Source organism: Mobula birostris, chromosome 20, assembly GCF_030028105.1.
Source record: "Mobula birostris isolate sMobBir1 chromosome 20, sMobBir1.hap1, whole genome shotgun sequence".
Taxonomy (NCBI): domain Eukaryota; kingdom Metazoa; phylum Chordata; class Chondrichthyes; order Myliobatiformes; family Myliobatidae; genus Mobula; species Mobula birostris.
The window spans coordinates 689813-716960 of record NC_092389.1 but is presented as its reverse complement, the minus strand read 5'-3'; the positions used below and the strand labels follow the sequence as shown (position 1 = coordinate 716960).

At 43.0% G+C, this 27148-nt stretch overlaps 1 protein-coding gene across 5 annotated transcripts in view; it reads right to left on the bottom strand.

The window, feature by feature from the left end:
• LOC140212721 (E3 ubiquitin-protein ligase DZIP3-like) overlaps nt 1–23859 on the bottom strand; it is a 187596-nt gene extending 163737 nt beyond the window's left edge. For 2 of the 5 annotated variants that reach the window (XM_072283827.1, XM_072283828.1), the window contains exons 1-4: nt 23749–23859; nt 23409–23523; nt 16413–16446; nt 10132–10294 (exon numbers count right to left, since the gene is read on the bottom strand). In XM_072283827.1, coding sequence (XP_072139928.1) covers nt 10132–10294; nt 16413–16440 — 191 coding nt within the window. In that variant the 5' untranslated portion in view covers nt 16441–16446; nt 23409–23523; nt 23749–23859. The remainder of the gene's footprint in view (nt 1–10131; nt 10295–16412; nt 16447–23408; nt 23524–23748) is intronic. The other 3 variants (XM_072283823.1, XM_072283826.1, XM_072283825.1) reach the window with 2 other exon arrangements.
• Between the last annotated feature and the right edge of the window lie 3289 nt (nt 23860–27148).

Here is a 27148-nt window from a genome sequence, read left to right as displayed (position 1 = left end):
ATGTTGAAAGTACTAGATAAGGTGGATGTTTCTTATGGTGGGGTTATCCAAAACTAGAGGGCAGAGCCTCAAAATTGAGGGGTGACCTTTTACAACAGAGGTAAGGAGAATTTTTTTTTTTAGCCAGAGAGTAATGAATCTGTGGAATGCTCTGCCAAGACTGCAGTGGAGTTCAAGTCCGTGGGTATATTTAAAGCGAAATTTGATGTTTGCCTGATCAGTCAGGGCATCAAAGGATATGGCAAGAAGGCAGGTGTATGGGGTTGAGTGGGAGCTGGGATCAGTCATGATGGAATGGTGGAGCGGACTCGGTGGGCTGAATGGCCTAATTCTGCTCCTATGTCTTATGGGCCTTCTGACTTGGTTGGGCGGGTGGAATTAGCAAAGTTGGGGGGGGGGGGGGGGCAGAGAGTCAGGTCCCCAGCAGAGTTTGGAAATGAAATACTCATGGAAGGTTGTTTGCAGGTTTGTCACAGCAGCTGTCAACACTTGTCACATTCAGAGATACAAAAGATTCAGAAGAAGATACAGCCTAACAATGGAGAGAAAAGTAATGACAGGTCCATCTTCCTGTGGTGGATTGTGCTGGAAAGCTCTGGCATGTTGTACAGCAGCAGAATCCGCCCACTCAGTTTGCCAGCTCAGCAATCTCCTAAGCACACAAAACTATGGGGAGGAGAGAGAAGAATACACACAACTTGTGAACACTCTTTACTCCAGCTCCAATGAACTCTCGATACGTTCAGCAGCTGGCTACCTTGAATGTGACGCAGAAAGTGAAAGAAAATGGCAGGGAATGGGGTGACTTCACCTGCATGCACCAGGGAACATAGGACTGTACAGGCCCTGTGGCCCACTCGGTTGTGCTTATCTTTTAATCTATTCTGGAGCCCACATGGCCCATCATCCATGTGCCGAACTAAGAGCCTCTTAAATGCACCAAATGTATCTGCCTCCATCACCATCCCTGGCAGTGGATTCCACGTACCTTCCACTCTCTGTGTAAAAAAAAAACACTGCATCTGACATCCTCCTAGTCCCCCCCTCCAATCAAGTTCCTGGGTTTGAATATCTCTGAGGATCTAACCTGGTCTCAACTTATCAATGCAGCTATCAAAAAGGTAAGACAGCTGCTATATTTCATCAGAGTTTGAGGAGATTTGGTATGTCACCTAAAATGCGCAAAAACCTCTGTAGACGTAGTGGTAAGCATTCTGACAGGCTGCATCACCGGCTGGTATGGTGGGGGGGTGGGTGGGAGGGCTACTGCACAGGATCGAAAGCCTCTTCCTCTCTGCCATCCGATTCCTAAATGGACATTGAACCCATGAATACTACTCCACTACTTTTTTTTATTTTGATTATTTTGCACTACTTATTTTATAATAACAGGCATCCGTTAGTCTCGTGAGACCATGGATTTGCGCTTTGGAAGGTTTCCAGGGTGCAGGCCTGGGCAAGGTTGTATGGAAGACCAGCAGTTGCCTATGTATAGACATATATACACTTAATGTAACTTAGTTTTTTTCTCTTTATTCATCATGCATTGCACTGTTGCCAATCAAGTTAACAAATTTCATGACACATGCCAGCGATAATAAACCTGATTCTGATCTTAAAGTTATATGGCTGTCAACTCAATCTAAGGCTCCTATACACCTCTATCAAGTCACCTCACTTTTAAGGTGGGAGAAGAGGATTTGAAGGGATCTAAAGAAAAGGGAAATAAAAGCTAGTTTCCCAGGAATGCAAAAAACATCAGCTAAAAACTCTCACTTCTGTGGTAGACCTAACCTTAAATCTCTCATATCACTGCCTGCCAATGATTTCTACAAAGCAACTTGTCTCTGCACTATGAGCTCAAAGTCTGTATCTGGGCTCTATGACCCTGTTGCAAGTCAGGTTAGAACCTTGCCTGAATGCGCTGGGAACATAATTGAGTGTCTGTGGCAATCTCATGACCGGTGCTTGATGATTAGATTAAAAACTCAATCAAGTGTGCTGTCAGAGAAAAAAGCATCCATCATCAAGGACCCTCACCACACAGGCCACACTCTCTCCTCACTGCTGCCATTGGAAAGGAGGCACAGGAGCCTCAGGACTCGCACCACCAGCTTCAGGAACAGTTATTACTAAACCATCAGGCTCTTGAACCAGAGAGGATAACTTCACTCACCTCAACACTGAACTGATTCCACAGCCTTTTAAGGACCCTACAATTTGTGTCTTCAATATTTAGTGCTTATTCATTTATTATTACTTTTTTCCTTTTTTGTATTTGCAGCTTGTTACCTTTTACACAATGGTGGTTTGTCAGTCTTTGTTATGTGTAGTTTTTCACTGATTCTATTGTGTTTCTTTCTAATTACTGTGAATGCCCACAAGAAAATTAACCTCAAGGTTGTATATGAATCTCAGGGTAGTATCTGGTGACATTGATAATAAGTTTACTCTGATTCCTTTAACTTGATTTCTAACTTTTGGCATTTATAGCTCTACCTTTCAGCATCAAGACAAAACTGAGCACCTATTACAGCACATTACAATCTCAGCTCGTTTGCCCAAATGACAACTGTTTTGACTGTAAAGCATTATGCTAACCACTACGCTACCATGCCCCCTTTCCAGCTTCAACTGATCAGAATAGCACACAGTATTGAATGTGCGGTATCACCAATGTCTTGTGCAGCTGTACCTCAGCCAAGGCTTTGCAGAGTGAGGGTTCAAAGTTCAAAGTAAATTTATTATCACAGTGCATACAGTTTATGTCTCCATATACAAGCCTGAGATTCATTTTCTTGGATTCACAGCATATCCAAGAAACACAATAGAATCAACGAAAGACTGCACCCAACAGGACGGACAAGCAACCAGTGTGCAAAAGACAACAAGCTCTGCAAGTACTAAAGAGAAAAAATAATAGTAAATAAGCAATAAATATGGAGAACATGAGATGAAGATTCCTTGAAAGTAAGTCCATAGGTTATGGGAACAGTTCACTGATGGAGCAAGTGAAATTGAGTGAAGTTATCCCCTCTGGTTCAAGAGCTTAATAGTTGAGGGGTAATAACTGTTCATGAACCTGGTGGGTCTTGAGGTTCCTGTACCTCCTTCCCAATGGCAGCAGTGAGAAGTGAGCATATCCTGTGTGGTGGGGATCCTTGACGATGGATGCTGCTTTCCTGCAACAACACTCTGTGTAGAGGTGGTCAGTAGTGGGGAGGACTTTACCCATGATGGACTGGGCTGTATCCACTACTTTTTGTAGGATTTTCTGTTCAAGGGCATTGGTGTTTCTTTACCAGGCTGTGACGCAGCCAGTCAACATACTCTCCACCACACATCTATAGAAGTTTGTCAAAGTTTTAGTTGTATTCCAAATCTCCACAAATTCCTAAGTAGAGGCACTGTGGTACTTTCTTTGTAATGGCACTTATGAAATGATAACACGAAAGAACTTATAAAGTTGCTGACCCTCTCCACCTCTGATCCCCCTCCAAAGAGGACTGGCTCATGGACCCCTGGTTTCCTTCTCCTAGGGTCAATAATCAGCTCCTTGATCTTGCTGACATTAAGTGAGCCTGGAGTTGCAAACAATCCAGGAAATTGTGTTTTATTCATTACTTGAGATTTGTCTTGAAAAGAAGTACAGCAAGGAGCTTGCACAGTGTCAAAGTCAAGGTCACTGACTCTCAGCAGCCTTGCCTTGGGATCCTCACATTCTGTTGCTGCTGAGATACACCACACACAACATACAAGTCCAAGAGCTCCACTGGTAAATTTTCTACATGTCCTTACGAACTGAATGGTGCCACAGTATCATCAAGTTTATTATCACTGACACACTGAAATTTTACACATGAGAAAATCTGCAGGATAACACAGAAAATGCTGGAGGAATTCAGCAAGTCAGGCAGCATCCATAGGGAGAAACAAAGAGTCAATGTTTCAGGCCGAGACCCTTCATCATGAGTCCTCCAGCATTTTGTGCGTTTCCCTGTTATGAAATTTGCTGTTTTGTGGCGTAATATGTAAAATTATAATGAATTACAAGTACAGTATATACTGTACGTGCATATATAATGCAAAAAGAGAAGAAAAAGTGTTCCTGGAGCGTAGCAGTTAGTACACTTTACAGCACCAGTGACCTGGGTTCAATGTCCATCACTATCTGCAAGGAGTTTGTACGTTCTACCCCATGACCGTGTAGGTTTCCTCCAGGTGCTCCAGTTTCCTCTCATGTCCCAAAAGCATACAGGTTTGTTGATTAATTGTTCACATGCGTGTAATTGGGTACTGCAGGCTCTTCAGACTTGTTACTGTGCTGTATCTCTTTAAAAAAAACTAAAGAATATTCAGCCCATCAAATCTATGCTGACTCACAGACCAATCCCATTCCATGTGCAGTTTTCCCTCTAACCTTTTCTCCCTATATTCCCATCAAAATTCTACCTTCCAGTTATATTAGAGGTAATTTACAGTGGCTAATTAATCTACTTTAGGACGTGGAAAGAGACTGGACTACCTGGAGCAAACCACACAGTCAAAGGGAGAACATGAAAATTCCACACAAGCAACATGATCTTACATCTTGTGCTAGAATAGCATTACGCTAACCACTATGCTATCTTGCCACCCTTATGAGCCTAATTCTTTAAATAATGTTCAGCCTGAAACTTCAGTGAAATTAAAAGCTGTATATTCTGTGCAGGAATAGTGTCAGATGTGATTCCGGTCAAAATGTTCTGGTAAGTCTCTCCTGAAGAAACTATGAGCAGTAAACTACAAATGCTGTCACTTCAGTGAGCTTGATGCCAGAGAAACAGTGCTAAAGCATAGAAATTGCTGGCAGAAAAATATAAATATCAACATTAACTTATATGCAGTAGAAACATCGCAAACTGATTAATGCATATTACTTCTGCACAATTTGGATATTTTGAGAATTGCACAGATATTTCTAGGCCTCAATCCTATATGAATAACAGCATTATGCCACATCAGATGCACTAATATGTTCTAATATTAAGCAAATAAGCCACTTTCAGCCTATCACAACCATGCCATCTCATTGAACTACCTGTCCACTTAAAACCTTTCCAGGGCCACTTTCCACATCCATTCCATCTGCAGTGCACTGTACTAAGGTTACAGTCTGATCATGTCACTGTTTCAGTTATGAATTAACATTGTGTGGATAACTCACCCAAACACTGAATAGATTACACAACCTCACTTTCAAGGACTCTATGACTCGTTCTCAATATTTATTACAAATTTATTTATTATTTCTTTTTGTATTTGTACGATTTGTTGTATTTTGCACATTGATTGTTTGTCCATCTTTGTGTGCAGTTTTTCATTGATTTTCAAACATATGGAAATCTGCAGATGCTGGAAATCCAAAGCAACATGCAACACACACAAAATGCTGGAGGAACTCAGCAGGCCAGGCAGCATCTATAGAAAAGAGTAAACAGTTGACGTTTCAGGCCAAGATCCTTCATCAGGACTGGAAAGGAAGATGAGAAGTCAGAGTAAGAAGGTGGGGGGAGGGGAGGAAGAAGTACAAGGTGGGAGGTGATAGGTGAAACCGGGAGAGGGGGAGGGGTGGAGTAAAGAGATGGGAAGTTGATTGGTAAACGAGATAAAGGGCTGGAGAAGGGAGAATCTGATATGAGAGGATAGAAGACCATGAAAAAGGGAAGGAGGAGGAGCACCAGAGGGAGGTAACAGACAGGTAAGGAGTTAAGCTGAGAAAGGGAAAGGGGGTGGGGAATGGTGAAAGAGAGGAGGGGGGCAGTTAAAGGAAGTTCTAGAAACTGATGTTCATGCCATCAGGTTGGAGGCTACCCAGACGAAATACAAGGTGTTGCTCCTCCAACCTGAGTGTGGCCTCATCACAACAGTAGAGGAGGCCATGGATTGACATATCGGAATGGGAATGGGAAGTGGAATTAAAATGGGTAGTCACTGGAAGATCCTGCTTTTTCTGGTAGACAGAGCGTAGATGCTCGGTGAAGTGGTCTCCCAATCTACGTCATGTCTCACTGATATACAGGAGGCCACACCAGGAGCACGAAACACAGTAAGTGACCCCAACAGACTCACAGATGAAGTATTGCCTCACCTGGAAGGACTGTTTGGGCCCTGAATGGTGGTGAGGGAGTAGGTGTAGGGGCAGGTGTAGCAATTGTTCTGCTTGCAAGGATAAGTGCCGGGGGAGATCAGTAGGGAGGGACAAATGGAGAAGGGAGTCGCGTAGGGAGCGATCCCTGTGGAAAGCAGAAAGTTGGGGGGGGGGGGGAATCCTGTTGGAGATGGCAAAAGTTATGGAGAACTATGTGCTGGATGCGGAGCTGGTGGGGTGGTAGGTAAGGACAAGAGAAACCCTATCCCTGGTAGGGTGGCAGAAGGATGGGGTGAGGGCAGATGTGTGTGAAATGGAAGAGGTGCATTTGAGGAGAGTGTTGATGTTGGAGGAAGGGAAGCCCCTTTCTTTGAAGAAGGAGAACATCTCAGTTGTTCTGGAACAGCGAATGCTCAGTTGTTCTGGAGACAGAGAAACTGTGAAAAGGGAATAGCATTTTTACAAGTGGCAAAGAGTGGAAAATTGATTCTACTGTGTTTCTTTGTATTTACTGTGAATGCCCACAAGAAAATGAATCTCAGGATAGTATATGGTGACGTAATAAATTTACTTTGAACTTTGGTAACTGTCTGCCTTGGTCCATCTACAAGGATACTTTGATTTCCTCTTGTTTACCAGAACACCACATTTTTTGCAGATCTTACACTGCCGACAGTCATATGCTGAACAGACAAAGCACTGTTCCTCACTGCATGGTTAATGAGTACATTGTGGACTGGAGCTGCAAGCTTACAGATCCCACCTTGCATTCACCATAATAAAAAACTCGACAATGAAGAGTGAACTCCAAAGAAACATCTATTTTCCATTTTCTCATTTAATCTACATCCCTCACAATACTGCTGATGAGGAGTTCCAAATATTTTGAGATGGCACGGTAGCATAGCAGTTAGAGTAATGATATTATAGCACCAGCAACCCGGGCTCAATTGCCACCGCTGTCTGGAGGGAGTTTGTATGCTCTCCCTGTGACCGCATGAGATTCCACCAGGTGCTCCGGTTTCCTCTCACATTCCAAAGGCTAGGATTCATAGGTTAATTAGTCACATAGGTGTAATTGCGGAAGAGTCTGTTACTGTGGTGTATCTCTAAATAAAATAAATAAATAAACCCTCACAATGAAGGTGGTTTGACGGACCCATTGTTATGGCTGCGAGTTTAGGACACATGGTTTAATACGTTTTGACAAAATGGTTCCTCCTATAAATGGTACACACTCCAGCTGCTATAAAACCTCATAAAAAATGAAATGAAAGATTTCATTGGCAGATGAGGAGCTAAAAGATACAGGTTCAATCTGTGCACTGATTAACAGGTCAAAATTGGAAAAATAATCTTTAGAATTTGGAAGGGGTATTGGCAGTATTACATAGAACACAGTACAGCAAAGGGAACAGGCCATTTGACCCATGATGTTGTGCCAAACTAATTAAGCTAATGATACCCAATTAAACTAATCCCCTCTGCCTGCACATGATCTATATCCCATCAGTCCCTGCAGATGCCTATCTAACAGCCTTTTAAATGCCTCTATAGCATTTGCCTCCACCTCCACACGTAACAACACATTCTAGCCATCCAACCATTCTGTGTTATGCCACTTTAAACTTCCACCACTCACCTTAAATCCATGACCTCTTCTATTGAACATTTCGACCCCAGGATAAAGATATCAGCTGTCGACTCTACCTATGCCTCCTATTATTTTATAAACTTCTATCAGATCTCCCCTTAGCCTCTGCCACTCCAGTGAAAACAACCCAAGTTTGTCCAACCTCTCATTATAGTACATGCCCTCTAATCCAGGAAGCATCTTGGTAAATCTATTCTGCACCTCTACAAAGCCTTCAATCCTTCCTATAATGGGGCAACCAGAACCGTATACAAAAACAATCAATAAGCTCCAAGACCTTGGCCTCAATACCTTCCTGTGGAAATGGATTCTCAATTTCCTCTCTTGCAGACCCCAGTCAGTTCAGATTGGCAACAAGATCTCCTCCACAATCTCCATCAGCGCAAGTGCCCCACAGGCTGTGTGCTTGGCCCCCGCACTACTTGCTTTACACTTATGACCGTGTGGCTAAACACAGCTCCAATACTATATTCAAGTTTGCTGACGATACCATTGTCATTCATTGAATCAAAGGAGGTGAGGAATCTGGCTGAGTGGTGTCATAACAACAACCTTTTATTCAATGTCAGCAAAACCAAGACACTGATTATTGACTTCAGGAGTGAGGAAACCAGAGGTCCATAACTCCTCACCAGGCGATCAGAGGGGCAGAGGGTCAGCAACTTCAAATTCCTCATTTCTGAGGATCTGTCCTGGGTCCAGGACATAAGTGCCAGTACAAAGAAAGTACAGCAGCACTTCTACTTCCTTAGGAGTTTGCAGAGAATCCACATGACATGTAAAACTTAAACTTCCATAGATGTGTGGTGGAGAGTATATTGACTGGCTGCATCACAGTCTGGTATGGAAACACCAACGCCCTTGAATGGAAAATCCCACAAGTAGTAGAAGATACAGCCCAGTCCATCACAGGTGAAACCTCCCCACTACTGAGCACATCTACACGAAACACTGCAGCATCCATCATCAGGAAACCCCACCACCCAGGCCAGGCTCTCTTCTCACTGCTGCCATCAGGAAGGTGGTACAGGAACCTCAGGACTCACACCAGCAGGTTCAGGAACAGTTATTACCCCTCAACCATCAGGCTTCTGAAATAGAGGGGGTAACTTCACTTGCCCTATTACTGAAATGGTCCCACAACTAATGGACTCACTTTCAAGGACTCTGCATCTCATGTTCTCGATATTTATTATTATCGTTTTTCTTTATGCATTTGCCCAGTTTGTTGTCTTGTGCACTCTGGTTGAATGGGCTAGTTGGCAGACTTTCATTGATCTTGTTACAGTTACTATTCTATAGATTTATTGAGTATGCCTGCTCGAAAATGAATCTCAGGGTTGCACATGGTGGCATATATGTACTTTGTTAATAACATTTACTTGAACACTCCAGATGCAGCCTATCTAGAGTTTTATAAAGCTGCAACATAACTTCCCAACTTTTCAACATAAAGCATTAACCAATAAAGGCAAGCTTGCCACACGCCTTCTGTACCATCCTATCAATCTGTGCAGCCATTTTCAGGGAGTTATAGATTTGGACATGTGACATGAAATAACAGTGAATGCACAGTGTCCCGCACTAAAAATTCACTGAATGGATGACTGTAATGAAAGAAATTTTCAGCAGAACATACGAGAATGAGGGGCGATCGTACTGAAGTGTATAAAATCAGGAGATAAATTGATAGGGTCGATGTGCACAGAGTCTTTTCCCCACAGTTGGAGAATCAAGAACTAGAGGGCACAGGTTTAAGGTGAGAGGGGAAGAGATTTAATAAGAATCTGAGGGACAAATTTTTCACTCTGTATATAGAAAAAGCTGCCAGAGGAAGTGGCATTATCAACTATTTAAAGATATTTGGACAGAAACACATATAGGAAATGTTTAGTGGGATATGGGGCAAACACAGGTAAATGGAACTCGCTTAGATGGGAGCCTTGGTCAGCATGGAACAGTTGGGCTGAAGAGCCTGTCTCTGTGCTATAAGACTCTGTAAGTTCAACTGTGATGACGCCCACAGTACAATAAGTGCAGAAATGTAAAATAACTTGAATAAAATACCAGAGAGTGGTCAATCTTGGTGAAACTACACTCCAAAATGAGTGTCAGTAGCTCTTCAGAAAATGACCCATAATAGTTGATGGGTGAGATATGATCCAGGTGTGTATAGATGGGATTAGGAGAAATAACAGATTAGCATGGACTCAATGGGCCACAGAGACTGTGCCTATGGGGTAGTACTCTATGACCATGTGGGATTGATTCAATCTCCTTTCACCTCCACAGAGTTTGAGCTGTTGTTCACACAGACGTGCTGTGTCAATTGTTTAAATAAACTTACACTTTCTGACTGAGCAGCAGTCCTTCCTGGGCCCACCTGAGGTAACGTGTTGGCTCGTGCTGTTGTCTGAAGAGCAGCTCATCAAACACGTGTATAAAGGCAAGGTGGCAGTGCCGCAGGTAACATTCCGAGGGCATCCTGCACCAGTCAAAAGCCATCTCTCCTGAAAAGGTCAAGAAAGGGAAGAGAAGCATCAAAGATGAACAGAATGCAAAACACATTAACTTCAGTCTTTGCTATCAGATAACTTAGATTACACAGTCTTGCCATATACATTGCTTTCCTGATGCTGCCCGGATTAGAGAGCATGTCTTATGAGGATAGGTTGCACGAGCTTGGGTTTTTCTCTTTGAAGCAAAGGAGGATGAGAAGTGACTTGACTGAATTGTACAAGATGACAAGAGGGATAAATCGAATGTACAGCCAGAGACATTTTCCAGAGCAGAAATTACTAATACAAGGGGGCAAAACTTAAAGGTGATTGGAGGAAAGTATAGGGGAGGAGGTGTAAGAAGTTGGTTGGTTTGTATGTTTGTTTGTTTGTTTTTTCATACACAGAGTGCACTAAGTGCATGGACCACCCTGCCAGGGGTGGTGGTAGAGGCAGATACATTAGGAACATTTCATAAATTCTTAAATAGGCACATGGATGATAGAAAAATAGGAGGGAAGTGTTAAATTGATCTTAAGAGTAAGTTAAAAGGTTGGCAAAACATTGTGGGCCGAAGGGCCTGTACTTGAGTGTAATGTTCTATGTTCTAACATCTCAAAGGTTCTTAGAACCAAAGTGTAGTTGCTGTTGTACTGTAGCCAAGGCAGCACTTATTTTTTGCACAGCAAATTCCCATAAGCAGCAATTTGACATTCAGACAAGCAAGATATCAATTAATAGCAAGAGTAAGCCACATGGCCCATCGAGCCTTGACTTCAATACGGTCACAACCAATTGTAATGTGGAATGATGGTAGTGATGGCAATGACTGTAATCTCAATTCCGCATTCCTGCCCAACCATGGCAACCCTTCATACCTTTGTTCATCATATCTATCAATCCTGATGCAGGATCTCAATCTGAAACGTTGACCATCTTCAGAGATGCTGCCTGCCCTGTTGATATCCTTCAGCAGGTTGGTTTTGCTCATGAATCTATCTAACATTGTTTGAACATTATTCAAATACTTCTCTTTTAGCTCCCTCTGAGAGGGATGCTCTGTTTGGTAATGTCAACAGAAGGATAAAACTGGGCACTGGGGAAAAAGGGTCAGCACAGTAGCATAGCAGGTAGAGTAACGCTTCACAGCGCCGTTGATCCGATTCAATTCCCACAGCCGCCTGTAAGGAGTGTGTATATTCTTCCTGCGACTGTGTGGGTTTCCTCCAGGCACTCCAGTTTCCTCCCACCGTACCAGTTAGTGTTAGTGAGTTGTGGGCATGCTATGTTGGCGCTGCAAGCGTGGCAACACTTGCCGACTGCCCCAGAAAATTCTCGGACTGTGTTAGTTGTTGACACAAGCAAAGTATTTAATTTTAAGTTTTGATGTACATGTGACAAATCTTTAAACTCCTTTGCTTACCTTTTAGAGTAAAATTTTATTATCAAAGTACATATACAGTATGCAACCATATACAACCCCAAGGTTCAATTTATTGTGGGCATACTCAATAAATCTATTGAATAATAACTGTAACCGAATCAATGAAAGACCACCCAACTAGGGTGTTCAACCAGAGCACAGAAGACAACAAACCATGCAAGTGCATGAAGAAGAATCAATAATAATAAATAAATAAGCAATAAATATCGAGAAAATTAGATGAAGAGTTCTTGAAAGTGAGTCCATTGATTGTGGGAACATTTCAGTGATGGGACATATTAAGCAGTATTGACAGAGTAGATTCCTAATAAGAATTAGATGTAGGTCAAATTTAATTTCCCAAAAATCAATCTAGTTTTGGAGGAAAGAAATCAATCCGGTTTTGGGTGGCAAGGTACTGTGGCAGTTAGCTATTACAGTGCCAGCGGCCCAGGTTCAATTCCCACTGTTGTCTGTAAGGAGTTTGTACATTCTCCCCATGACCATGTAGGTTTCCTCTGGGTGCTCCGGTTTCCTCCCACATTCTAAAGACATATGGGTTAGTAGGTTCATTGGTCACATGGGTGTAATTGGGCAACGTGGGCTCAATGGGCCGGAAAAAGTCCAATGTTTTATAAAAGAGGCACATAAGAAGCTGTTTGATAGTATCAGTATTCAGGGGACTGGAGGCAGCACATTAGAGTGAATTGTGGAATAGAAGGGCATGACAAATAAATGCAAAAGACTCTGCAGTCCTGCTCTGTCATCCAACAAGATCAGCTCAACACAATGCCTTGATGCCTTTAATGTCCAGAAACCCATCAATCTCAGTTTGAAACTGAAACTGCAGATCCTTTCAGGCGGAGACTGTACAATTCACCCACCTCTGAGTGAATAATAACATCACGGAAGCACAGGAAACACAAGAGCTTCTAATTGTAGACTCCAGGAGAGGGAAACCAGAAATCTGTGAGCTAGTAATCATTGGAGGATCAGAGATGCAGAGGGTCAGTAACTTTAAATTCCTGGGTGTCACTATCAGAGGATCTGTCCTAGACCCTTCATATAGCTATAATTGCAAAGAAAGCACGACAGCACCTCTACTTCCTCAGGAGTCTGCAGAAGTTCAGCATCTCACCAAAAACCCTGGCAAACTTCAGCAGATGTGTAGTGTAAAGTGTGCTGACTGGCTGCATTACAGCCTGGTATGAAAACATTTGAGTGGAAAATCCTACAAAAGGCAGTGGATTTGGCTCAGTACATCACGGGTAAAACCCTCCGAACCATTGAGCACATCTACATGAAACACTGCCATAGAAAAGCAGCTTCCATCATCTGGGGGATCTCCCATCCACTGTTACCAACCTCATAGTTCCCACACCCCGCACCTCCCGTTTCTACCTCCTACCCAAGATCCACAAACCCGTTTGTCCAGGTAGACCCATTGTTTCAGCTTGTTCCTGCCCCACTGAACTCATATCTGTATACCTTGACTTTGTTTTATCCCCCTAGTTCCTACCTACATCCATGACACCTCACACACTTTTGATCTTTTCAAGGATTTCAAGTTCCCCGGCCCCCATCATCTTATTTTCACTATGGACGTCCAGTCCCTATACACCTCCATCCCCCACCAGGAAGGCCTCAAAGCTCTCTGTTCTTTTCTGGACACCAGAACTAACCAGTTTCCCTCTTCCAGCACTCTCCTCTGCCTCGTGAAACTTGTCCTCACTCTCAATAATTTCTGCTTTGGCCCTTCCCACTTCCTTCAAACCATAAACCATAGAAACTACAGCACAGAAATAATAGGGGTAGCCGTGGCACTCACATGGGTCCGAGCTATGCCTGCCTGTTTGTCGGCTACGTGAACAGTCTACGTTCCAAGCCTACACTGGTGACTGTCCCGCACTTTTCCTACGCTACATCGACGACTGTGTTGGTGCTGCTTCCTGCACCTGTGCTGAACTCATCGACTTCATCCACTTTGCCTCCAGCTTCCACCCGGCCCTCAAATTCACCTGGTCCATTTCCTACACCTCCCTCCCCTTTCTCGATCTTTCTGTCTCAATCTCTGGAGACAGCTTATCGACTGATGTCTACTATAAACCCAGTGACTCTCACAGCTACCTGGACTATTCTTCTTCCCACCCTGTTACTTGTAAAAACGTCATCCCCTTCTTTCAATTCCTCCATCTCCACTGCATCTGCTCTCAGGATGAGGCTTTTCATTCTGGAATGATGGAGATGTCATCCTTTTTCAGAGAAAGGGGCTTCCCTTCCTCCATCATCAACGTTGCCCTCGACCGCATCTCTTCCATTTCACATATGTTACCAGGGATAGGGTTCCTCTTGTCCTCACCAACCACTCTGTGTCCAGCACACAACTCTCCGAACCTCCGCCACTTCCAACGGGATCCCACCACCAAGCACTCATCGCCCCACTTTCTGCTTTCCACAGGGATCGCTCCCTACACGACTCCCTTGTCCATTTGTCCCTCCCCACTGATCTCCCTCCTGGTACTTACCCTCGCAAGAGGAACAAGTGCTTCACCTGCCCCTACACCTCCTTCCTCACAACCATCCAGGGTCCTAAACAGCCCTTCCAGGTGAGGTGACACTGCAATTGTGAGACTGCTGGAGTCATTTACTGTGTTCGGTGCTCCCAGTGTGGCCTCCTGTACATCGATTAGACCTGACGTAGATTGGGAGACCACTTCGCTGAGCATCTATGCTCCATCCGCCGGAACAAGCGGGATCTCCTAGTGGCCACCCATTTTAATTCCACTTCCCACATGTCCATCCATGGCCTCCTCCACTGTCGTGATAAGGCCACACTCAGGTTGGAGGAACAACACCTGTATTCTGTTTGGGTAGCCTCCACCTGATGGCATGAACATCCATTTCTTGAACTTCTGGTAATGCCCCCCAACCACCCTCCCCCCTCACTTTCTCCATTTCCCTCTCTCACCTTATCTCACCAATCAACTTCCCAGCTCATTACTTCATCTCTCACCCTCCAGGTTTCACCCATCACCTGGTGTTTCTCTCTTCCCTCCCACCACCTTTTAAATCTACTCCTCAGCTTTTTTCTCCAGTCCTGCCAAAGGGTTTCCATAGATGATGCCAGGCCAACTAAGTTCCTCCAGCACTTTGTGTGTTGATCCATCATCAAAGATCCTCACCACCCAGGCCATACACTTTTCTCGCTGCTGCCATCAGGTAAAAGGTACAGGTGCCTCAGGACTCACATCACCAGGTGCAAGAACAGTTACTACCCCTCAGCCATCAGACTCTTGAATAAAAGGGGATAGCTACACTCATTTAAGGACTCTTTTATCTTGTTATTTATTTTTATTTATTTATTATCTGCATTTGCAGAGTTTGTTTACAGTTCACAGTTCCTGATGTTTTTAGTTTACAGATCCCGTTTACAGTTACTGTTCGATAGATTTGCTAAGTGTGCCCACAGAAAAAGAATCTCAGAGTTGTATGTGGGGACATGTATGTACTCTGATAATAAATTTTACTTTGAAATTTGATCTTTCTGCAGATGCTGGAAATCCAGAGCAACCCACATAAAATGCTGGAGGAACTCAACAGGTCAGGCAGCATCTATGGAGGTAAATAAAGAGTTGTTGTTTTGGGCCAAGACCCTTCATCAGGACTGGAAAGGAAGGAGGGGAAAGCCAGAATAAAAAGGTGGGGGAAGGGAAGAAGTACACGCTGGCAGGTGATAGCCGAGACTAGGTGAGAGGGGAAGGTGGGAGGATGGGTGAGGGGGGATGATCTCAGAAGCTGGGAGGGGATAGGTGGAAGCAGAAAAGGGCTGAAGAAACAATCTGATAGGCGAGGAGAGTGAGTCATAGGAGAAAGGAGAGGAGGGGATGCACAGGCAGGTTGGTGATGGGCAGATGAGGAGAAGGGTGAGCAGTTATCCAGAATCAACCGATCTTGAGCAAATGATCGTGCATGCACAAAAGCTTCTCAGTCCAAAACGTCAGCTGTTTATTCCCCTCCATTGATGCTGCCTGACCTGCTGAATCCCTCCAGCATTTTGTGTGTGTTGCCTAGGAAATCATCCATAATCTTGACGACGAGTGAAATAGGATTAACTCCTGCTCCTGTTTCTTTTGTTCCTAGTACAAATTGTCTATAAATTTTGCTGGAATTCTATCAAAATTGAACCATACACAGCAAACAGGCCTAGGTCTCATCTCATGCCAAAACATTAAGGATCAATGCTGGGAGAGGTATCATATAGATGTTTATGGGGGGGGTTACAGATTAAAATTTAAGAGAATATACTTTATTATTTGGTAATTTACTTGTGGCAATATTATTTTGTGTTGAGTGTGAGCAGACTGGGTAACAGCTTCTTCCCCAGGCTGTGAACCTGATGAATACCCTACCACCACTGAGGTCTTGTCACTGGGACACTGAGCTGTTTACCTGTGTTGTGCACTTCACATCCATTTTGAATTGTATTTTATTAACTTAATTGTGGTAATGTTTTGGTTTATTGCTGTGTGTGATACATGTTCTGTGGGTGCACTGCGGTCTGGAGGAACATTGTTTCCTTTGGTTACACACACACACACACAGCTGGATGACAATAAACTTGAACTTGAAGTTCTAAAAGCTGCTTCAGCAGAGGAGTCAACAAAATTTTATGTTTGAAGTAAACATTGAATTTAAACTAAGACTTACCAACTGATATTGAAGACTTCATGGCCATTGTTTTCTGCAAGTAAAGTTTTTCAAAAGTTAATTCATTAGATTAAAAAATAATTTCATGCCTTCATGTCCACTCCCTGTAGCAACCAAATCTCCACTATAAACAAAACGTCCGGCAGCATTAAATTAAATTAAAGGCATCTGCTAGTCTTGCGAGACCATGGATCTGCGCCTGGAAAGTCTTCACTCTCCAGGGCGCAGGCCTGGGCAAGGTTGTATGGAAGACCGGCAGTTGCCCATGCTGCAAGTCTCCCCTCTCCACGACACCAATGTTGTCCAAGGGAAGGGCACTAGGGCCGATACAGCTTGTCACCGGTGTCATCGCAGAGCAATGTGTGATTAAGTGCCTTGCTCAAGGACACAACACGCTGCCTCAGCTGGGGCTCGAACTCACGACCTTCAGGTCGCTAGTCCAATACCTTAAGCACTTGGCCACGTGCCCAGCAGCATAAGAATTTGTTATCTATAGCAATACTATAGAAGGTCGCTTATGTGAGAATGCTGCCTTGGATTACAATTCGGCATTCAACAACATAATTCCTTCCAGGCTTGGCAAGGAGCTCAGAGACCTCTGCCTTGACCCCACCTTGGGCAGCTGGATCCTAGACTTCCTATCGGATCGCCGACAGGTGGTCACCTCTGACCCTCAACACAGGTGTCCCCAGGTTGTGTCCTGAGTCCCCTCCTCTGCTCCCTTTACACCCACAACCGTCCTGCCACACACAGCTCCAATCTGATCAAATTCACAGATGACACGACACTGATCAGCCTTATTTCTAGTGGTAATGAGACAGCCTACAAAGGAGAAGTTAACACCCTGACACAGTGGTGCCAAGATAACAACCTCTTCCTGAATGTCCAAAAGACAAAAGAGCTGATTGTGGATTACAGGAGGAATGGAGACAGGCTCACCTTGATCTATATCAAGGGGTCTGCAGCTGAGAGAGTGAGTAGTTTCAAGTTCCTCGGTATACACATCACTGAAGATCTCACCTGGACTGTACACACCTGCTTTGTGGCAAAGAAAAGCACAACAGCATCTCCAGTGAAAGTTGGAATGACTCAGTCATCCTCAGTGATCATAGTGTGCGCGCAAAAGTGTGTACACAAGTGAAATTGTCTATATATGCATGTGAAAGTATTGTGTACATGTCTGTGAAAGCATGCATATGCACACACGTAAATGTGTATACGTGTACACATAAATGCGTGCGAAGGTGCACATGGACACGCATGTGAAAGTGAGCATGCACGCACACAGGTGCGTGTGTGCGCGCGCGTGTAGATGTGCATGTGTAGACAAGACCATAAGATTATAGGAGCAGAATCAGGCCATTTGGCCCATCAAGTCTGCTCTGCAACTTCATCATGGCTGATCTAATTTTCCTCTCAGCCCCAGTCTCCTGCCTTCTCCCCGTATCCCTTCATGGCCTGACTACTCAAGAATCTATCAGCCTCTGCCTTAAATATACATAAAGATTCAGCCTCCACAGCTGCCTGAGGCAAAGAATTCGACAGATTCACCACTCTCTGGCTAAATAAATTCCTCCTCATCTCCATTCTAAAAGGACGCCCCCTCTATTCTGAGGCTGTGTCCTCTGGTCTCAGACTCTCCCACCATAGGAAACATCCTCTCTACATCCACTCTATCAAGGCCTTTCACTATTTGATGGGTTTCGATGAGGTCACCCCTCATTCTTCTGAATTCCAGTGAATACACGCCCAGAGCCATCAAACACCGCTCATATGACAAGCCGTTCAATCCTGGAATCACTTTTGTGAACCTCCTTTGAACCCTCTCCAGTTTCAGCACATCCTTTCTTACACACGGGGCCTAAAACTGCACATAAGGCCTCTCCAGTGCTTTATAAAGTCTCAACATTACATCCTTGTTTTTATATTCTAGTCCTTGTGAAATTAATGCTAACATTGCATTTGCTTTCCTCACCACAGACTCAACCTGCAAATTAACCTCTAGGGAATCCTACACAAGGACTCCCAAAGCCATCAATTCCAACATCCAAATTATTGCATACAACGCAAAAAGAATCGGTCCCAAAACAGATCCCTGCAGAACACCATTAGTCACCAGCAACCAACCAGAAAAGGCTCCCTTAACACAGACACACTCTCTCACACACATCCTTTCAATCGCGCACGCGCACACCAATACACACTTTCGCACACCCATGCATATACACACTTTCACGCGCCTGTGCATACAAAAATACACAAAATTTTGTGCACCGGTATACACACACGCACTTCCATGCACCCGCACACTTTTAAACGCCAGCTCAAAACCTACTTATTTAACCTTGCTTCTAACTAACAACTTGGTCTTTTATTTTCATGTTTTTATTTTATTTCTGTGTTTATACTTTATCCCATTGTAAGGCACTTTCAACTACACTGCCTGTATGAAAAGTTCTCCATAAATATTATTATTATTCACATCCATGTGCTCAGTCAAGGAAAGGCAATGGGAGGGTGGCACATTTAGGACCATAAGGAGCCATCCACCAAATTTATTGTAGAAATGTCACCATGTTCTGAATTACCAATCCTTCCCAGTGCCAAGTCTTCCAGTGACCAAGCTAAGTCAGCATCATCCAAATTCAGATCTATTTATCAGATGTACATTGAAACATAGAGTGAAAAACATTGTTTGCGAGCGTCACCACACATTTCAGAGCCTATGATATTCCACAGAACAACACAAGCAGCAACGGCAATAACAACAAAACAAAACAAAACCCGACAACAACAACATTTCCCAACTGAAGTCCTTGCTCCGGATTTGCAGGCTGTAAATTGTAAAGAAACAAAAGTACGAGGAGCAGGGACCCCCGAGCCCGTACTGTCATTCAACAAGACCTTCCACAATACCATTTTCCTGCATTAATCCCATATCCCTTGATTTTCCCAACATCCAAACATCTATCAATCATAATTTGGAATGAAATCATTGACCGAGCCTCCACTACCCTCACAGATGGAAGACTCCAAAGAATCACCACCTCTGCACAAAGAAATGTAATAGAGCAATAGAACACTATAGCATAAAAACAGATCCTTGAACTCATCTAATACATGCCGAACCATTAATCTGCCTATTCCCATCGACCTGCTACCAAATATGTACCTATCCAAATTTCTCTTAAATGTTGAAATTTCCATCACTTGTGCTGGCAGCTTGTTCCACAATCTGTCCACCCTCTGAGTGAAAAAGCTCCCCCTCATGTTCCCCTTAAACATTTCACCTTTCACCCTTAACCCATGACCTCTAGTTCTGGCCTCATCTAACCTCAGTGGAAAAATCCTGCACTTACACCATCTGTACTCCTCAGAATTCTATATATCTCTATCAAATCTCCCCTCATTCTCCTACACTCCAGGGAATAAAGTCCTAACTTATACAAACTTTCCTTATGAAATAGAGCCACAGAGTCAAGAACACTACAGCACAGAAACAAGCCCTTAGGTCCATCTAGTCCATGCCAAACTATTACTGTGCCTAGTCCCATCGACCTGCGCCTGGAACATGGCCCTCTATACCTATGTCCTCAGATCCCCTAACAGTGAAGACCATTTGCTTTCCTAACAGCCTGCTACTTGCACATGTTGGCTTTTAGTGGCTTGTGCAGTAGCACACCCAGTTATTCTTGAACATCAACTAAATGGCACCATTTAAGAGAAATCTGGATGGATACCAGGGTAAGAGGGGCTTGGAGGGCTATGGTAAGTGTGAGTCAATAGGTCTTGGCAGAACAACAGCTCAGCACAGACTAGATGGACCAAAAGGCCTGTCTCTGGTGCCTTAGTGCTCTATGACCCAATCTCTCACATTTAAAACCGGTCACCATTTGTTTTTTTATTCAAGTCAAATGGATAACCTCACATGATCACCCCTCACTCAGCCTTTCAAAATATCACTATTCACATTCCCACTTAAATCTTTATACCTTATTGTTGCCAAACAATTGATACTAGAGCGTACAATCATCACAGCGATATTTGATTCTGCGCTTCGCACTCCCTGGAGTACAAATCGATAGTAAATATTAAAAATTTAAATTATAAATCATGCACAGAAAATAGAAAAGGGAAAGTAAGGTAGTGCAAAAAAAACCGAGAGGCAGGTCCGGATATTTGGAGGGTACGGCCCAGATCCGGGTCAGGATCCATTCACAGTTGGAAAGAAGCTGTTCCCATACGAGTCTTCAAGCTCCTCAGCCTTCTCCCAGAGGGAAGAAGGACGAAAAGTGTGTTAGCTGGGTGGGTCGTGTCCTTGATTAAACGCACACTTCATCCACTCAGACCAGCCTTTGATACCAATTGCAAATAATTCTGGCCCAACACCGATCTCTGAGGTATCAAATAAGACAAAGGCCAAAGAAAAAATATATATTTTATTCATTTATTTATTTTTCACCCCCTTGGAAGTTTTCATGTTTTATTGTTTTACAACATTGAATCACAGTGGATTTAATTTGGCTTTTTTGACACTGATCAACCAAAAAAAAGTCTTTCCTGTCAGATCACTAAAAAGTGATCTAAATTAATTACAAACATAAAACACAAAATAATTGATTGCTTAAGTATTCACACACCCCTTTAATATGACTAACCAAATCATCACTGGTGAAGCCATTTGGTTTTAGAAGTCATATAATTAGTTAAATGGAAATCCTTTGTGTGCAGTCACAGTGTTTCAGTTGATTGTAGCAAAATACACCTGTATCTGGAAGAACCAACTGCAGATGAGTCAGTATCCTGGCAAAAACTACACCACGAAGACAAAAGAACACTCCAAGCAATTCTGCGAAAAGGTTATTGAAAAGCACAAGTCGGGAGACAGATACAAGAAAATTTCCAAGTCACCGAATATCCCTTGAAGCACAGTTAAGTCAATCATCAAGAAGTGGAAAGAATATGGCACAGCCGTAAATCTGCCTAGAGCAGACCGTCCTCAAAAACTGAGTGACCGTGCAAGAAGGGGTCTAGCGAGGGAGACCACCAAGAGACATATGACAACTCTGGAGGAGTTACAAGCTTCAGTGGCTGAGATGGGAGAGATTGCACATACAACTGTTGCCCGGGTGCTTTATGGGAGAGTGGCAAAGAGAAAGCCACTGTTGGGAAAAAAAACCTCACATGAAATCTCGGTTAGTTTGCCAGAAGGCATGTGGGAGACTCTGAGAGCTGGAAGAAGGTTCCATGATCTGATGAAACCTAAATTGAGTTTTTTGGCCATCAGACTAAACACTGCACATCATCAAAAACACATCATGAAACATGGTGGTCCATGCATCATGCTGTGGGGATGCTTCACTGCAGCAGGGCCTGGAAGACTTGTGAGGTAGAGGGTAAAATGAATGCAGCAAAATACAGGGAAATCCTGGAGGAAAACCTGATGTACTCTGCAAAAGAACTGCGACTCGGGAGAAGATTTGTTTTCCAGCAACAGAATGACCCCAAGCATAAAGCCAAAGCTACAAAGGAATGGCTTAAAAACAACAAAGTTAATGTCTTGGAATGACCAAGTCAAAGTCCAGACCTCAATCCAATTAAGAATTTGTGGCTGGACTTAAAAAGGGCTGTTCACTCATGATCTCCATGCAATCTAACAGAGCTTGAGCAGTTTTGTAAAGAATGGGGAAAAATTACATAGTCTGGAAAAATTAGAGACCTATCCACACATACTCAAGGCTGCCAAAGATGCATCTACTAAATACTGACTTGAAGGGAGTGAATATTTATGCAATTACCTTGTTTTATATTTGTAATTAATTTAGATCTTTGTAGAGATCTGTTTTCACTTTGACACAAAAGTCTTTTCCTGTTCAGTGTCAAAAAAAGCCAAATTACATTCACTGTGATTCAATGTTCCGAGACAATAAAACATGGAAACTTCCAAGAGGAGTGAATACTTTTTTATAGCACTATATATAAACACACATTATATATGAGAGAAAAAAAAACGAATGCACACGCTAAGACTTTTGCACAGTACTGAATTGTCAATGTGGAGCAGACAGCATGTTTGTAACTCTGGAAGAAACTTTCCCAACATCCTTTGGTGAAAGTGGAGCACCCCATGAGGGAAATGGGACTGGTGGCAAAGCTGGGTGGCAAACATACCCAGCCCTGAAACACCAGGTCATTTAATTGATCATTACGGAATGTCTCTCTGGTGCTTCCCACTCCCTCCCCTCTCCCCAACCACCATTCCCCTCTCCTTGGCCCCTTCCCATTCTCAGTCCACAACAGAGACCCACAATAGAACCAGGTATATCATCACTCATGAAATGTTTTTTTCCCAGCAGCAGTATAGTACAATACATTAAATTACTACAGTACTGTGCAAATGTCATAGGCACCCTAGCCATATGCCTAAGACTTTTGCACAGCACTGTTTGTTACCACATACTATCTTGAGGTTCATTTTCTTGCAAACACTTACAGAAAAAGAAATACAATAGAATTTATATTTAAAAAACTATACATAAACAAAGACTAGCAAACAACCTAGGAACCAATTATTCTTCTACTTTGTTTTCTGTGAAACAACCCTCAATGCACAGGAGTAGATTCCGCCAGTCTCCAATCCTGTTCACCTTGTTAATGTCATTGAAAACCTTCTGAAAATCCAAATACACATTAACTGGAACCTCCTTATTAACACTGAAAAATATACCGCAATAACTCCAATACGTTAGTTAAACACCACATCTTTCTCACAAATGCACAATTATGTTTTCAAGTGTCTTGTGTTGTGATATAGTCAAAGGAGCAGAACGAACACACACACACACACAGTGACGATTTAATCATATGATTCAAGTTCCCAAGCAAATCGCAGAAAATTTAAAAAAAAGATACGCTAAGATTTGGGTTGAAGAAAAAGGGAATCTCCTGCCACACTACAATCAGAACTCCACTTATTCCTTAAACTACTGATATTACCTTGAGCAGCTGGATGACTCAAAGAAACGACTTTGACGGTCGAGGGATAAAGGGTGAGGACAATGTACAAAAACCCCAGTTTACAGCGAGTGAAACCTCCACGTTGTAGGTTAGTCTGCAATCACAGAGAATTTGAGACAACAACGGTGCAACGCAGTGGGGGAGGACGGACTGGCGGGCGGAAGCAAGTCGGGGAGCAGGTATGTGACTGAATAGCTTCGGCTTACTCCCCCGCGCACGCCTTCCACCCTGTTGCCCTCTATACCCTCTCACTACAATGCGTCGCCCGAAAAACTTCACTACAATGCAACTGTAGAAAGCAGCGGGCGTTCTCTCTCACCTTCTGCCGCTGGAATATCCTGAACACCGCTGTGTGTTTCCCTCTCTGTCGATCCGACTAAACCGAGAGCGGAAAAAACCGGAATGTACACCGCGCCGCTCCAACTGAAACTAAAGCTATCGCGAGCTTTCAGCACTTCCGCAAAAGAAATAAAAGGGGATACTGTATTGTACAATGTTTTGATGCAAAAACTGGACTATGTTACATTCTCCGGTATTTTGTAATGCGTATTACTTCCATTATAATTTGCATGCTTGTGCATTAATTATCGAAAGTGCTTTTGCAGATCTAATCCTAGTTTTCACTGGCTCTCACTCCGCCTCCTTGACAGCGTGTTGCACTGCAAGCATTGTATAATAAGAATTGGTTATTGCCTATCTTTAGGAGTTTATTAGAATCAAGTTTATTTTTTGTTGTTGTTTTTGTGGCAGCGGTACAGTGGGAGGCATAAAATTACTATAAATGACAAAATAAATAAATAGTACAAAAAAAGGAATACCGAAGCAGAGGACTCTCAGAAATCTGATGGCGGGGGGAAGGGAAGAAACTGTTTCTAAACCGTTGAATGTGGCTTTTCAGGCTCCTTCACCTCCTCCCCAACTGCAGGAGGAATTTTAGCGATTAGTGTGGAAAATAATTTTAACACAACCCAATTTTGCGGAGTAAACCGACTTTTATGTTTCACCTGCTGACTGGACGCCTTCAAAGTAAATTTATCATCAAAGCACATATACTACCATCATAAGAACATAAGAAATAAGAGCAGGAGGAGGCCATGCAGCACATCGAACCTGCTCCACAATTCAATAAGATCATGGCTGATCTGGCCATAGACTGATCTCCACCAACCTGCCTTTTCCCCATAATCCTTTATTCCCCTACTATACAAAAATCTATCCAACCTTGTCTTAAATATATTTACTGAGGGAGCCTCCACTGCTTCATTGGGCAGAGAATTCCACAGATTCACCACTCTTTGGGGAAAGCAGTTCCTCCTTATCTCCATCCTAAAAACCTGCAAACCAACCTTTTATGATTCATGCACAAGCACTCCCAAGTCCCTCTGCACAGCAGCATGCTAATTTTTTTACCATTTAAACAATAATATGCTCTCTCATTTTTCCATTCAAAGTGTATCAGCTTGCATTTACCAACATTGTACTCCATCTGCCAGACCCTTGCCCACTCACTTATCCTATCTATATCTCTCTACAGACTCTCTGTATCTTCTGCACAATTTGTTTTTCCACTCAATTTAGTATCATCAGCAAACATAGATACACTACCCTCGGTCCCCTCTTCCAGATCATTAATGTACAGTATATCGTGGAAAGTTGCAGGCCCAGCACTGACCCCTGCGGCATACCGCTTACCACTGATTGCCAAACACCTATGAATTCCAACTCTCTGCTTTCTGTTGGTTAACCAATCTTCTCTCCATGCCAATACATCACCCCCAACTCTATGCATCCTTATCTTATAGATAAGTCTTTTATGTGGCACCTTATCAAATGCCTTCTGGAAATACAAGTAAATAATGCCCATCTGTTCCCCTCTATCCACTGCGCTCGTTATATCCCCAAAGAACTCCAGTAAGTTTGTCAAACAGGACCTGCCTTTGCCGAATCCATGCTGCATTTGCCCGATGGATCCATTACTTTCCAGATGCCTCGCTATTTCTTCTTTAATGACAGCTTCAAGCATTTTCCCAACTAACTGGTCTATAATTTTCACCGCATTCCAATCTGCCGGGACCTATCCAGAGTCCACAGAGTTTTCATAAATTATAACCAAAGCTTCAACTATAACTTCTGCCATTTCTTTCAGTACCCTAGGTTACATTCCATCAGGACCAGGGGATTTGTCTATCTTCAGTCTTACAAGTTTGCTCAGCACTACCTCTTCAGTGATAGTTACTGTATCGAGGTCCTCACCTCCCATTGCATCCATAACATCTCCTCTTTGGCATGTTAAACATGTCCTGCACCATGAAGACCGACATTATTAGGGTGAGAGAGAGCCTGTGGTATGTCAAATACCAAGTGAACGATTAGTCTTCATGGTACAGCAAGTCTGTGTCTTTGCTGTTGCTTTGCTGCACGCTTGAGTGTTCAGTGGTGGGTGCCGATGCTTCTTTTTGCTGGTGAGGGGAGGGGGGGGATTGTTTTTTGCTGCCACTTACACGCGAGAGGGAGGGGAGCTTGGGGGGTACTTTGGGACTCTAACATTTAACTGTCGTCCATTCTTTGGGGCACTTCTCTGTTTTTGTGGATGGTTGCGAAGAAAAAGCATTTCAGGATGGAAATTGTATCTATTTCTCTGACATTAAATGTACCTTTGAAACCTTTGAAAATAGCCATTCAATGCCTCTGCCATTTCCTTGTTACCCAAAATCAATACCACCCTGAGACTCACTTTCTTGCAGATATTCATTGTAGAACACAAAATAAGATAACTGTGCAAAAGTCTTCGGCACCCTAGGTTTTTCAGATATATGTTTTAGATTTTTTTGTGTCTTCTGCATTAGTGTGTCAATAGAAAAGAGCAAATTTTAGATTTACAGATATTCACTTTCCAAAAAATTAAATGTTAGAGAAATGTTTATATTTTGTTAAAGAAAGTATATTTGTTAAAGAAAGTATAGTTTATATTTTGCCAGATTTGTTGATGCATCTTTTCAGTAATATTGGAGAGTGAAGACGGGAACCTGAAGGAGTTGTTCGATGGTTTTGGAGGGAATCGACCATTATTGAATTCGTTCAAGTAAGGTTAATCTGCATGAGATAACCTGTGCTAAAGCAGCAGATAAGGTTGTACAGTATCTAGTCTACGGAGGAAAAAGGTCAGTGCCTTTAAACAGTTTTATTTCCGTCATCGTGAGTCCTGCGGACAAGACAGGTTCCGGCTGGGATAGGCAGTAACGTCGAGTCTTCGAAGAATTCTTTACTTCAGGAAGGTCTCTCCCAATTGACTGTATAAACCTCTTGGACTTTCAAATTTACCATTCTAAGAACTGTGTTTGAATTTACCACTTTAAGACTGTTTTCACATTTACTGCTTTAAGAACGAGTACTGAGTGGCGGTTTGTTAAATGGTCGCATAGCAGTTTACTTCCGGTTAAGGTTTTCGTTTGTTTCTTTTTACTAATTTTGAGCAGAGTTTAATAAACATTTATTTGTTTATAAAACCTGACTCATTTCTATATTCATTGTTGCCAGTTACATGACAATCAGCATTACACTCCATCTGCCATCTTTCGGCCCACTCTTCTAACTGGCCTAAATCTCTCTGCAAGCTTTGAAAACCTACTTCATTATCCACAAACAACAGGAATTCTGCAGATGCTGGAAATTCAAGCAACACACATAAAAGTTGCTGGTGAACGCAGCAGGCCAGGCAG